The following is a 14,182-nucleotide window of genomic DNA, read 5'->3' as shown; positions in this document are numbered from 1 at the left end:
GAGCTCAAAATGAGGAGATGCACAAACCTTTCTAAACCTTTACAGCAATCACATGCTAATTACCATAATAATTTTTTTTTTTAATTTCTCATCTGAAATCTTGGACAACCAAGAACTGCATGGTTCTAAGCTTTATGGTGATGATGCCGACTCTTACACTGTGAATTCTGATTGTCACAGTGTAGCAATGAACATACAAACCATACACCCCACGGATGTCCAGCTAACATATGCTTTCAGAAAGCCTATCATGACACTTCCCCAACTCTTTTAAAAGCTGTTTACCTACATTTTTTCTTTTTAATTGTCAGACCTGCACTTAATTAAACATTTTTATAATAGTACGGTTTTCGGTTGTAGATCAGTAGAACATTCTCGCTGTCCATCAGTGGCACTTGGTCTCTTGTTTCCAGTAGAGTAAGGCTGTAAATACCATGGTGAAAATCTTTGAATGAGGGCAGATGTGGGTTTAATGCTTGCACTAGTTACCACAGCAGATATTCCCTAATACTTCTGGTTGTCTAGTTTTGTAAAAACAACATGGAGTAGCTGAAGTATAGTTAGATTGTTCAGTGCTGACAACTAAAGTAGAAAGTTTATCTCCAACCGTTTTAGAAAGATTATTTCCAGATTTCTGTGCTGTGGTGGACTATTTGTGTTCTTGCCTTACACCTGACACCACCATAATAGGCACCAGACCGAAAAATGAATAGCGCTAGTTCAGAAAACAGAAGAATAAGTGAATCAATGTTTTCAAATTGAGCCATTTATGCCAGAGATTTAGGTCCTAAACTCTTGAGAGTGAACCTGCACATTAACAGCATATGGTGGTGGGAAAAGGAAGCATTTCTGGAACCTGCGCTAGTGATTGCATAATATAATAATCTTATAGACCTGGGGTGAGTTTCTTGGGATGTGTCTGCCTCATATTACAGCCTGGCTGACAATTCGCTTATCACAGATAAAATCACTAGCCATCACATTGTTGTATGTCAAATATTCTATATTTGGGGTAAATGGTATCCTCTCCAGGCTTGGTTCCTACTAGGAAAAGCTCTGACCTCCCTTTATCCTTAATTGAAGTTGGTGGCATGTTCACTACTTATAGTGTAGATTTAACAACTTGACAGAACATTACTGTAATCTTTATTCAGTTGTGTAGTATTCCTAGGTAAGCACCCTGCTTGTATTCTTTTAGGTGAAAGTAACCACTCCATTTTGGTGTTTTATGGAGTTTCAATTTATTATTGGAATGAATGCCTCATTACATTCTTCTTACAAGTTCACAAAACATTAAAATTGGATTATTAAAACAAATTACCATTTTACACTGGACGTATCTTCTGCTGCTATTTTGTACAAATGTTTTCTCTCTAGCTTGGTCACTCTCAACTGCTGATTGACATGATTAGCTAACTCACTATGGTGACGTCTTGCCTACTACACTGTTTTTGGGCTGCTTTGTCTAAATGTAAATATCATGACAGGTTTTTCAAGACTGTATTCTATTCATTATTGTTAACTCATCATTCATTCTCTGTTTGCATGCCAGAGATGCTAGCAACAAAATATAAGGAATTTATATGGAATATGGCAACAACCACCCCGATATAACATTCCAACAAATTCTAGTATTGAACAGATTTTATGTCAGATGGAATGAGACAGGTTTACTTTACATCTCATAAAACCAATTTCAACAGGATTTCAGTTGCCTGTTCATCCACTGATAAATGATGCATAGACACTATCAGCTTTACATTATTTGTAAAATTTGCTCACTGGAATTAACATCTATAAGGCAAAACCTAAATGAAATAAAACCATCAGTTCTGATCAGTTAAGTGGCAATATCTAGAGTGCTGGGCATGCAAAAGATAAAGGCTGTATTAATAACATTTAACATAATTTATAACCCATTTAACATTAACATATATATTTTCAAAAGGTTATAGTTTCTGGAGAAAAAGAAAATGTAACATGAGGAAGTATAAAGTCTTAACAAGATTTGGTTATATTTAGAAGTAGATGAATTTACTAAGATCAGCATGGTGGCACAGTGGTAAATATGCATTGTGGAGTATTCTTAGTGGGTCTCTTCCCACATCCCAACAATGGGCAGGTAAGGTTAAATGGCAGTTTTAAATTTTTCTCTTATGAGTGAGACTGGGTGTGTCAGTTAATGTCAGTTCTTGCTTTGTACCAAATTATTACTTGGTTCTAGCTTTTTATAATCTTATAGCAAGAAAAGTGGGTACAGAAAATAGATGAAAGAAAAAAATGTACCTTTGATTGGAGATAAACTCCTCTTTGGAGACAGGCTGCGCCCTCGTGGAGCAGGGCTCTGCATCCTGCCAACTCGTGTAATGCCCAGCGTACGTCGGAGGGCAGAATGCAAACCACCCAGTTGAACTTCCAGATCTCTCTTGGCTGACTCAGTCCTCTCCAGTTCTGTCTCAAGAGCATGAACATGGCCCTCAGAGGCACTGAGCTTTAAAGTCAAATCTCTGACCTGAGTACTGGCCCTCTGCAGAGCACCGTCCAGCTCACGGGCATTCTCTTCCATCTGGAGCTTTCTTGCTTGTAGGTCTTCTGCATTGTTCTGGAGCTCTTTGTCTCGGAGCTGTAACTCACACTCCAGTTCTGTCACCTGATGCTGAAGCCCAGACACCTAGAGGAAAATATTAAGTAGACAGACAACAGACATTTCTTAGCCCTGTCAAAACAGAATTTTCAAATAAACTTGCTTTTTCATATAATAACTTAAAGCTAAATCTTAATCTGAAATATTAAATGAATATTAAACATTAAGAAGTCCAAAAAAGTATGTTTTGCTGCAGAAAACTGTTTAGTGTTTTTTATGTCAAATGTCAGGGAGAAATTTAAGCTCTGAGCAGCTGTCTGGGCATTTGTTAGGGGTAGAACTCCTCTTTGTTGTAATGCATCTTAGACTAAAGGAATGCATAAATCCCCATAAGCAGGATCAAAGGATGAGATATTCCAGCAGTTAGCTGTAACTGTATAGATTTGAGGTCCCAAAAGTTGGCAAAACTAACTAAACTGTGGGACTCCTACGCAGCATTAATCCCTGGCATATGGTTACCTATGTGGATGCTTCAGAAGGGACACTTCAGCTTCTGTGGAGTGTTATAAGGATTCCCCTTGAAGGTAGCATTTATTTCTACATACTGTATCTATATGAAAACAATGACCACTTTTTGCAAAGTAAACTTGGCATATATTATCAAATTATATTGCCTTTCCCAAAACATCAATGGACATAAAAAAGATGCTAGTGAACCCATTATCCCTAATTTGGCTTAATTGTTTTCGTAGTTATGAGAAAAAGCTGTGCAAAGTAACTGATATGGCATGGTCTGAAGGAAAAGCAGCTGAGCAAAGAATCTTAGAGATGAGCAGTGGCCAACCTCTTTCAAGGCAGTCTCTTTACAAGTTTCTGTCTCAGCAATTTTCTGTTTTAAAAACAAGGCTTCGCGGCGGTTCTCTTCTTCTCTTTGTTCATCTTGTGTCAGCCGGGCCTGAAGGTCAGTGAGTTCCTTAGTAAGCTTGCCATTTTCACTGTCAAGTGTTTTAACCTGAAGAATAAAAAAGAAAGAAAGAAAGAAATCTCAGAGATGACTCTCAATTTCAGTGCTTCTGATTCATGACATCAGGTTGTAGCAGTCGGGACAAGCCAGGCTCAGGTTCTCACTGTTATTAAAAGAGTGATTTATTTATTTTATTTCAAGGACCCCAGGAATGCACCTAGTCTTGAAATGGCACACACACTCACAGAGACACATAATAAAGCATGTCACAATGAATAGATAAAGAATATATTAACTAAATAAAGAAAGTATAAAATATCAATAAACATATGCAAAATCCATTTCAGATTGCCCTGGCGGCAATAATTATTTAACAAACACTGAACAAAATGAAACTGAACTAAACACTAGGCACTACATGATAAACAACACTTACGACACAGTCCAAACACAGTTCAGTACTGTTGAAGTGAATGATGACAATGGCGAATGAAAAACCCCTGTGAACAGCCCTCTGAATGAAATGCATAGTTTTGTCCTACCAGGTTCAAGTTATCTCATGAAGATTTGGCATGATTGGAAGTGCTCCCCGGACAAAAATGTATCCAAACAAGTGGAATCACAAATAGGCACAGGACAAGAATATAAATCTAGAACAACTATAATGCATTGTGGTTGCATTTGTAATTCAATAGATGTGAAGTGTAGAAACAAATAGATACAGATCATCACAATCCCACTCACCATCTTTCGGTTCTGCTAGACAATGCCTAATCATCTTTCTTTCCAGCAACCAACTCAACCCTCTGAAGCTGCCTAATAGTGTAATACTACCAGGATTGCTAGGATTTGCAGGCAACTTAAATAGCGTTGATACAAGATTGTCCTTGTTTGGTGTGATTTTGTTTGCAAGAGTACCCTGCAATGGGCTCATACCCCGTGTATTGTGTCCAAAGTTGTTAGGCCTTGTGATAACTTTTGCCACTGAGAAAATGGAGGGACTGAAGAAACTGTATCAATAGGGGAAACTCATTTAAACATTTCTTGTTATCTTGTTTTCAATGATTCTAGGAGCAGTTCACAACACTCTCTAGCTACTTCCTGTCTTGATAGAAGACATCAAAACACCTTCAATAACATACCTTCTTCTACGCTCTAAACCCCTGTAACTGTCTTGAAAAGAAGAGCCTCTGCTAGTTTTTTCCAACTATACTAGATACATTTAACTCCCATATTAGAGTAATGGAAATAATGATGCCCGGGACCTTGAAATTCTAACCACTTATACAACATGGCCATTGATGAGGAAAGGTGACAATGATTTCTTATTTCCTGTTGTATAAAGACCAACTCACTTTTTACTTTTTTGACATATGGTTATTATCTATACGAATAAAAGGCAAAGCCCTCACAGGCTCACTCACTCACTCACTGACTCACTCACTCACTCATCACTAATTCTCCAACTTCCCGTGTAGGTAGAACACTGAAATTTGGCAGGCTCATTCCTTACAGCTTACTTACAAAAGTTGGGCAGGTTTCATTTTGAAATTCTACGCGTAAGGGTCATAACTGGAAGCTATTTTTCTCCATATACTGTAATGGACGTTAGCCCGATGGCTGTGGGAGGCAGTGCTGCGTGTGACATCATCACGCCTCCCACGTAATCACATGAACTGACTGTGACCGCAGTACATAGAAAAGAAGGAAAAGCCCCCAAAGAGCAAAAAACGCTGAATACTTTATTCATGAGATACAAGTTTAATGAGAAGACAAGAGGTATAAACAAGACTTTGTAACGGAGTTAAAATTGCTGTAGCGAGAAACTTTTAAGTGCCGGGTCTTAGCTAACATTAAATAACGCCGTGGACATCGCGAGATCGCACGAGATAGCACAGGCACAGCTCAGAAGCTTCGATGCATGTACTCCGAGTGGCTCACGTGAACTGACTATGAACGTAGTACGCAGAGAAAGCAAGACCTCTAAAGAGCACGGACAGTTTTGCTCATGTGAACGTGTTTGCAAAAAGTAGCGTTTCCTGCACTGCAAAAATACTACAAAAGTCGGGCAGCCGGCGGGCGCGCATGCGTAGCTGTGCCGGCCTTTGAGACGCCGACTGCGCTTCTGCCTCAAGTGAAAGTAAACACTTTTCATTTTTTTCCCCCTTCCCATGAGCTATAGCCCAGACAACTGTAAACACGGGATCCCATTACTAGACCGCGGCAAACTAATATTAAGGCGCTTCACACTTTCTTTTACACGTATACGATTATGAGGTTGTCAGGTCGGATTATGAAGACACGCACAGGAGTGGAGGACCGACAGTGCCATCCCGGACAGTTAACGGCAGGGCCATCTCTCCAGTCTACACGACACCCACCGCGACGTCAAATCGTCAGCGAAGACCTCTCTCTACACTATATTAAAGAAAAAGGCAAGTTTCCTTTCTTTACACCTTTTTGCCTTTTATCCCAAACCAAAGCCTTTCTCTCTTAACACTGCAGAGGACATAAAAATGATTTTTTTTTAATTGCTGCTAATGCCGGTAAGGCACATTACCACAGGCAGAAATTTGGACGTTCACATAGAAAATGTAATTTCTATACCACAGCCGTCGTGTAGCACCTTTCAAAAGGGATCAACTACCAAGAGATCATCCATATACATTTTAGCTGCTGTTAGTTCTACTTACCTGTTGTGTTACACAGTCTTTAAAATGTAGCTTACCCGAAACCACTCCAGTAATGCTCAATGTAGCTTTACTTCTTAAAACGTTAATGTTTTACTGTTTAATAACTTATAGACTACATTTTATTATTTTTCCCTTGCACTCAGTGACCAAAGCTATACACACACATATAGACACATACATATATATATACACATATATATACACACACACCTATCTACATTATATATACACACACATACATACATACACACACACACACACACATATATATAATTTGTGTGTGTGTATGTATGTATTTGTGTGTATATATGATGTAGACTCAAACCGATTATAACAGCAGCACTCCAAGCTGTGAGAAAACAGTAAAAAGGAAGTGTGTCAGACATCGTGGTACATTTGCTGATGCAGCAAGACGCTGCGGCCAAATACACAAAACAATTACTAGGACAATCATGTCCTAGCGCGGGTATTTTGCTATATATATATATATATATATATATATATATATATATATATATATATATGTATATATACATATATATATATACATACATATATGACAGCAACACTCATAACAGTGACAAAACAATTACATTGACAATCATGTTACGTTATTTTCAAAACGTTTTCTTTTCTTTTTCTTTACTTCTTTAACACACTACTTCTCTGCTGCAAAGCGTGGGTATTTTGCTAGTTTAGGTTATATAATTCGTTCAGTTCTTTTACCTCATATCTGTGCACAGTCTTATCATAATCACAAGAATGGTGTTGCATGAAAACCTAATTATTTTTACTTTATCATACCATTACCAACACTACGTTACCATTGTTATACTTCTGTTTTATATAATTTTCCACGATGCCATAGCCTACTTTTACCTATCATACATTTAATATTGTACACTGTTACACACATGTGCATGGGAGGCAGTCAATGGGCTTAAAAGAATGTATTAATATACCGAACTAGTGGGTGGTAATGTGCACTAACACCTTCTCACTTTCCTCTACAGACCCTCAGAAGGAAAACCCAGCTGATCTCAATTCTGGTTACAGCCCTTGAAACACATCTCTTCCTTTCAACCCACTATAAAGTCACTATATCATCCCACTTCATTCACTTCTATTTCGGACCCAGTCTGTTAATACTACTCTGAAAAATTTGTTTTGCCTTTTTTCCAAGTATAAGTATCTTGGTTTTGTCATTTCTTCATACAACACATATTCATCTTACTATACCCTAACCTTATCAAACTGCAGAAATTCCTACCCTACCATTATCCTACCCTGCCCAGTCATTCCTGCTCCAAAAAAGTTCTTCTTTCTCTCACTGCATCTTAACATCCCCCTTTACTTCTCTTTTCCACTATAATATATTTCATTTAGACAGAGAGCATATTTTGGCATTTTTAGTTGACTGCTTTTTACATAGTTTCTTCTCTGTATTTTACTATTTTTTACCTGTCTACGAAGTTCCTGTAGTTCACGTCTTGCTTCAAGTCGAGACTTCTCAACTTCTCTCAAGCTGCCTCTCAGTTCAGAAAGTTCCTTCTGCAGGGATGCTTTGGACTCCTCCAAGATTGCCAGCCTCTGCTCTTTTTCTTCATTAGACCGTTTAAGACTGAGAGGGAAATAATTTGGTTATATTTGGTTGCAAATAAAATACTCTTCTCTGCTTTTTGGAAAATATATTATATATTAACAATGAATTGGAATAAGCAGATCACAAAACGAATGGACGTATGGATACATCAAATATCAATATAAAGGTTAAATTTGGTATTTTTCAAGTCAAACTTATTTCTTCATAAAAATAGTATAAATGAGTTTGCCATGTGAATTTGTGTTCTAAAGTTAGGCATTTTCAATAAATTAAAAAAATATATCTTTCCTGCAGTGGAGCTTTATAATGCAGGTGAATGGGGCATGGTGAACCACCGGATATAAAAGCCTAAAAATTTACCAATAAAGCAGCGAAGTCTTGATATAAAAAACATGCCTTCTGTGTTTCTGGTGCATGTTTGTGAAAGCAAAATGGATCTGGAAATAATTAGTTTATTGCATATTCCTGGCATTATTTCTCTCAAGATAAGTACATTTTCTCTGTTTACTTGTGTGAATTCTCACATAAATATGGAAGTAAATCAAAACAAAACCAGCCATGTGGCACAAAAAGCTTATTGTGATTTGGTCTTTCGGGAGGAAACCACTCCTTGTTGGTGTAAAAGATTAATGTTGAGATGGTGTGATCATAAAAGTAGTGTTTTTTGTTCAGAAATGACATGTATAAACTATTTTACTATATGTGTATAATTGCATTGTATTCAATACTTGATACCTGTCTTTGATGTGTTTGATAAGCTTTTAAACTTTTATCTTCCAGTGATGCCACCTCAAAATATGCTTTATTAGCCTCCTTAATAAAGCACCAGTGAGGATAACATATTTTTTAAAACTGATAGAAAATGCTTAACTTTAGAACACAATTTTACATGGCAAATAAATATTTCCACTTGAAAAATACCACTTTCTTTTTTCACGTAATAGATAACATAGTGTATGTGATGTGTGATGTCATGTCCATACCTGCTTTTGTCACTATGCGCTTGCTTGACAGTGGCCCTCAGATCTTCATTGGACTGTAGTATAGCTTCCTTTTCTCGAGCTTCATCACTAAGAGCCCGTCGTAACTCTAGAACTTCCTTGCGTTGGGCACTTTGAGCCTCTGCCCCTTCTCTCACACGTCTGTGAGCTTCAATGAGGTCTCGGCGGACACTGTCTCGTGCGTCTTCTACAACACGCAACTGAGCCTTCAGCTCTTCCACCTGAAAGTCAAAATTCTGCAAGTTGTACAGTGCAAAAACAAACATGCTTACATATAAACATAACAAGTGCAATAAATGAGAGGAGAACATGTAGTCGTGTCAATATTTCATCTATAAATAAAAGTTGTCAAGGTAGTGACAGTAGTGTGCCCTGATATTCTTTCTGGCCTCCATTATAAGCACTTTTCTTCAATTTCCAATGTCCTCAAGTATAATATTCAAAAGTGTAAGTGTACTGTTAAAACAACTAGGATAACCCTCAAACTACAATAAATACAATTGACAGTGAAAACACTGTTTAATAGTGGGCACTATCGTTGTGTATGAAAACCAACAAGATTTGTAAGGGTCAAACCAGGAGAGAGACACAAAACAGGAAAGGGTCAAAACCGGGAGATGGATAAGTAATGCAGAGGAGTAGCTTCAGTGACAGATTTTTGTCACTGTCCTGCTCCACTGACAGACTGAGGAGATCGTTCCTCCCCCACACTATGCGACTCTTCAATTCCACCCGGGGGAGTAAATGCTAACATTACTCAAAGTTATTGTCTGCTTTTACATGCTTTTTTATTACTATTTAATTTAATATTGTTTTTTTTTTGTATCAGTATACTGCTGCTGGATTATGTGAATTTCCCCTTGGGATTAAGTATCTATCTATCTATCTATCTATCTATCTATCTATCTATCTATCTATCTATCTATCTATCTATCTATCTATCTATCTATCTATCTATCTATCTAATGAAAAAAATTAAGCTAAAGAGAAAGACAATATGAATGAATTGCTATTTAAACCCACTGCTGCAACTGTCATGCCACGCCATGCCCCCAGTCACAGGAAAGGTTACCCTGGCAACTAATGTGCACTCAGCACACACAAGACAGCTGCCAGAAGAAACAAAATTCAAAAATGGCCATAACCGTTTTAGGTTTATCTATACCTCTTTTTAAATTAGTACAAAGTATGGGCAAAGCTTCACTTAGAAACAGTGCCAAGGGAAATAGCCATCAATGAGGACATATTCATTTGGCGACCACTGATTAGTTTACCTACACCATCTTAGAGCTGCAATAACTATAGTTGAAATGTTTGAGCTCTGGTTTGCCATTTTTAAATAATGTCTTTAGATGTTCTAAATTGGACTTCTTTTATGAAAACATTTTAGGCAAAACTGAGTCACAAATACATTGGACCAAATAAGATTTATTAACAGTTTGGGTTGATGACAATGTTCAACGTGACTTGGAAACTTTTTAAAAAAATTATTAGCAATTTTGGCATTTTTTTGTTTTTTTGTGGGTTGTTAACAGTGTTGTAAGCGAGCTTTTACCACATTTCCATCACTGGGTGGCCTTAGCTTTAAACATATATAAATAATTTACTGCATAACAATATTAGCTGGTTGGTGATTCTGCAATGGTCTGGTGTGTATGAATGTATGTGAGTATTTTGTTAAATTGAATTGCACCACATCTGGGTATTATTTAACTGTGCTAAAGTTCCATGATGCTGAAGTCCTATACTGGAATGAACAGGCTTAAAAAAAGAATGAATGAGTAAATTAATCTATATATTGCGAGTGCTGTGGAGGACAGACTGCCGATCCGACTCGATGACTGCATGACCTCTTGCCAAGATGGAAGGTGCCAGGGGATGGACGAACACAAGACAGAGGCCAGGAGTAGTTCCATTCCCTATACTGTATGTCAGGTGGCAGTAGTCCGCTGGAAGCGTCCCAGCTTGGACACCCACAGGGGTTCATGGGATCCGGAAGTGCAACTCTATCATGGTCCCTGGGTGCTACAAAAGAACACTGTTGAAATAGGACTGCCTGGTTCTCAGACAACTTGGGATGTGCTGGGTCACCAAAAGCTGTTCTGGGTCCAGTGTAAAATGAGTCCGCTGCTTTCCCTTGGGGAGTCGGGATGTAGTTGGTGACATTCAATTGGAGGCAGAAGAAGAAGTATGAGCTTTACTGATGTTATATAGTAATTAGCTGTGCTTTATTGTACAAGGTGTTTGTAAGATTAAAAATCTAATATTTGAACCAATGACTGTGATGGTGTTATTGTGTCTTAAGTTAGGGGCTCAGTGGCACCCCCCCCCCACTGTTTATAAAATGTATAAATAGAGGAAGAGGTAAACATTTACAAGGGCACCTATTAATATGACAAATGCAGACATACCCATACACACACTATATTTAAGTATGAAAGTGTCTAAAGCAAATACAGTATGTGTATGTTATGGACATCATCTGAGCTGCAACTCACTTAGTCACAACTAATATTGCATGCACTGTTTGGAAGAATTTCTTTAAGTGAACAAATCTCTCTTAAGTGGAATACTCGGAGATAAGAATCAGATTAAAGCAGATTGTGAATCTTAAATGGCAAAACATATCATAGCAGGGGTTGCTCATCGATTACAGAAAGTCAACAAATAATTCTGTGTGCTCTGTTCTAAGCAACTAGAACTGGTCATTGCCACCACCCCCTTACATCTTTTCTTTCTTTATTCCGGAGCCCCCATCTGGACTTCTTTTTGATACTGTGGCCCATTTGCTTTTTCCATTCAGATTGGAATGCAGTCCCTCTCAGTTACATCATATGCTCTTGTTAATCTATACTGGCACTGCTCTGTGCAGAAACAGTCAAGATGCACATTTACAGCTTGAAAGTCCTCTGATGTAAAGCTTAGTAAAGCAAATGATCTGAGATTTCATATTTACAAGAAGCAACTAAATGAGGAGTAGAGTAATACGCAGATTTGTGCAGTGTCTTTAATCCTGCAAAGTGAAGTGTCACGGATTTTTCTAACACAATGGAAGCAGATGTTTTTAGTGGAAGTATGCCAGATGATTTAGAACAGAGAAAGAGAGAGAGAGAGAGAGAGACACATAAAGCTGAAAATGAATGCAGTGCGACTAGTGGGTCCAGTTCCTGCAATGGTGTGTTTAACTGAAACGCATCTGTCAACACATGCCATGCACATCCCAGAGAGGCGACCATAGGTTTAATAATTACACCTGCGTCCTGAAAATCACGGCAAATGAGATCTTCTGGATGAGGCCTCCAACTGTGTGTGTTTGGAGTGCTTACTGTCGCCAAACTAAAAGCAGATGTGTGAAATTAGAAGAAGAGTCGCCTGTGATGGAGCGTTTTCAGGAGATAAAATGTTGTCCAAAAGGGAAAAAAAAATCTGCTTTATTCCTTAAGGGAGATTTTTTTTAAAACTGACAAACATGATGTGCTCCATGTGTTAACATAAAAATGGACCCTGAATTCAAATGCTTCTCTTCAGACATTCAAGAAAAGCTATGAATACAAATGGAGGAGAGGGGAAAAATGATTTATATCATACCCTCAGCACACATCTGTGAGACTGTCGAATCTAGATATCAAGGTCATGACACCAGGTCATGTATTAATACTCATTTCATATTAATACAGTACCTTTCAGATAAACACGATAGACTATCTGGTACTGGAGACTGATATAAGAAGAAAAAGCAGAGTGAGACCAGTTAAGTGAAGCTGAGTTAGTACAGTAAGGAAGGTGATTGGCAGAGATGGCAAGAATTTGTGGAGAGACACATAAAGACCTGATGTGATGTTGGGTGGGTCACTCCCAGGTAGGTGGACATAAGATTAGTTGTGGGTTACATGATGGTGCTTTGGTCCATGTGCTTTAAAGATTTTATATTTTGAGAAACAGTTTGCCTTGCACTTTTTTTCATTGTTAACGCCAAATTTGGTATAACTGAACCTGTGGATGACACATCAAGGGTCTTAAATCTATTTATTGCAAAGATGGAATCTGTGTGTCTGTAAGGTTTTGTGAACTTCTGAGAAGTCAACAAGGATGTGGTGCCAGACAAATACTCATTGCTCACTACTACAGAATTCATTAGCTTTTATGACATCAAGGCTATCTACAGGCAACTCTACATCCTGATAGCAGAAAAAATATGTGTTTTTGTGACAATCACACAGAAGGTTTCCATTAGGCTTCAGTCCTCTGGAACGCTAAGGTGGCAATGCCAACTACTTAATCTCTTTGCCAACCTAATGGAGAAGGTGGATTGAGAAAATAGATGGATGGAAATGTTTACCAGCTGCTTCATCTGGAACTTAGTATGTTTAATGTACGAACTTACAACAATTTTTATTTAATTATGAACGCTACTTTACAAGGGTTGAAAATAAATAATACAGCACATCAGTATGGATAAAAAGAAGTTAGCAAAAGCCTTACACATATTTATCTGGTTTTAGTTTAACCTTCTCAAAGCATTTCTTTCAGGTAGGACTTCCAGAACATACATGCAATCAATGTCTTTAATTTTATCTGTGGCTGACAGGCCACCACGATGGGCAACAAGCAGAGGCAGAAGATCCAGAATTTGAGCAGGTTAGCCTTTTTATATTGCCAGTACAATTATTTTATGAGTTTGTTTTACACCTCACATTTCAATAGAACAAAAAATGTTCATGAGACAGGTAAAATAAGGGGGCAGGCAATAGGGCCCCAAAAACATCAGGATCTTGGACTTCCCATATGGTAAGCAATGACAATATCTGGTTGGTTGCCTGATCCCCTATTTATTTGTATGTTGATTTGAAAAACCAGGACAAGCAAGGATACTGCTAACAGACAAAAAGCTCACAAGACTGTATTACCACTCAAGATGCAGGCTTCACCATCACAGATGTAACTGCCAACACCAGGTCACCATACCCATTCTCTGCATCACTGCTTCACTTTGTCAATACTGAGATGATCCTTTCATGCAACTGACAAAATGTGGCCACTGGGTGTTTTCAGAGATGGCAGTGATACTGCTAGATACAATGTACATTCTAAATTGATAGCTAATGCTGCACTTAATTTGAACTGGGAAGCTGAAATTTGTGAATTCCAAGTTGAAGACTTCAACTGGAATGCCCCCACAAGTCAGATTTCCTAATTGGAAATTAGAAAAAGCATCATCAACCCTGACCTCAAAATCCAGGATGGCTGCACCAGTCTTCAAAAGAAGTGGAAGCTGAAATATTATACTGTTTATTAGTAATTCTGTATATTTCTAACTCAATAAACCAGTCATACACA

General features: G+C 38.0%; 1 protein-coding gene across 2 annotated transcripts in view; it reads right to left on the bottom strand.

Annotated features, from left to right (window-relative positions):
* The window catches only part of crocc2 (ciliary rootlet coiled-coil, rootletin family member 2), a 232,484-nt gene that overhangs the window by 29,442 nt on the left and 188,860 nt on the right, over window positions 1-14,182 (bottom strand). For both annotated transcript variants that reach the window (XM_039763044.1, XM_039763051.1), the window contains exons 24-27: window positions 8,828-9,066; window positions 7,703-7,862; window positions 3,429-3,596; window positions 2,287-2,671 (exon numbers count right to left, since the gene is read on the bottom strand). In XM_039763044.1, coding sequence (XP_039618978.1) covers window positions 2,287-2,671; window positions 3,429-3,596; window positions 7,703-7,862; window positions 8,828-9,066 — 952 coding nt within the window. The remainder of the gene's footprint in view (window positions 1-2,286; window positions 2,672-3,428; window positions 3,597-7,702; window positions 7,863-8,827; window positions 9,067-14,182) is intronic.

This window comes from Polypterus senegalus, chromosome 1 (assembly GCF_016835505.1).
Source record: "Polypterus senegalus isolate Bchr_013 chromosome 1, ASM1683550v1, whole genome shotgun sequence".
Classification (NCBI taxonomy): Eukaryota; Metazoa; Chordata; class Cladistia; order Polypteriformes; family Polypteridae; genus Polypterus; species Polypterus senegalus.
This window is presented reverse-complemented; position numbering and strand designations above follow the sequence as displayed.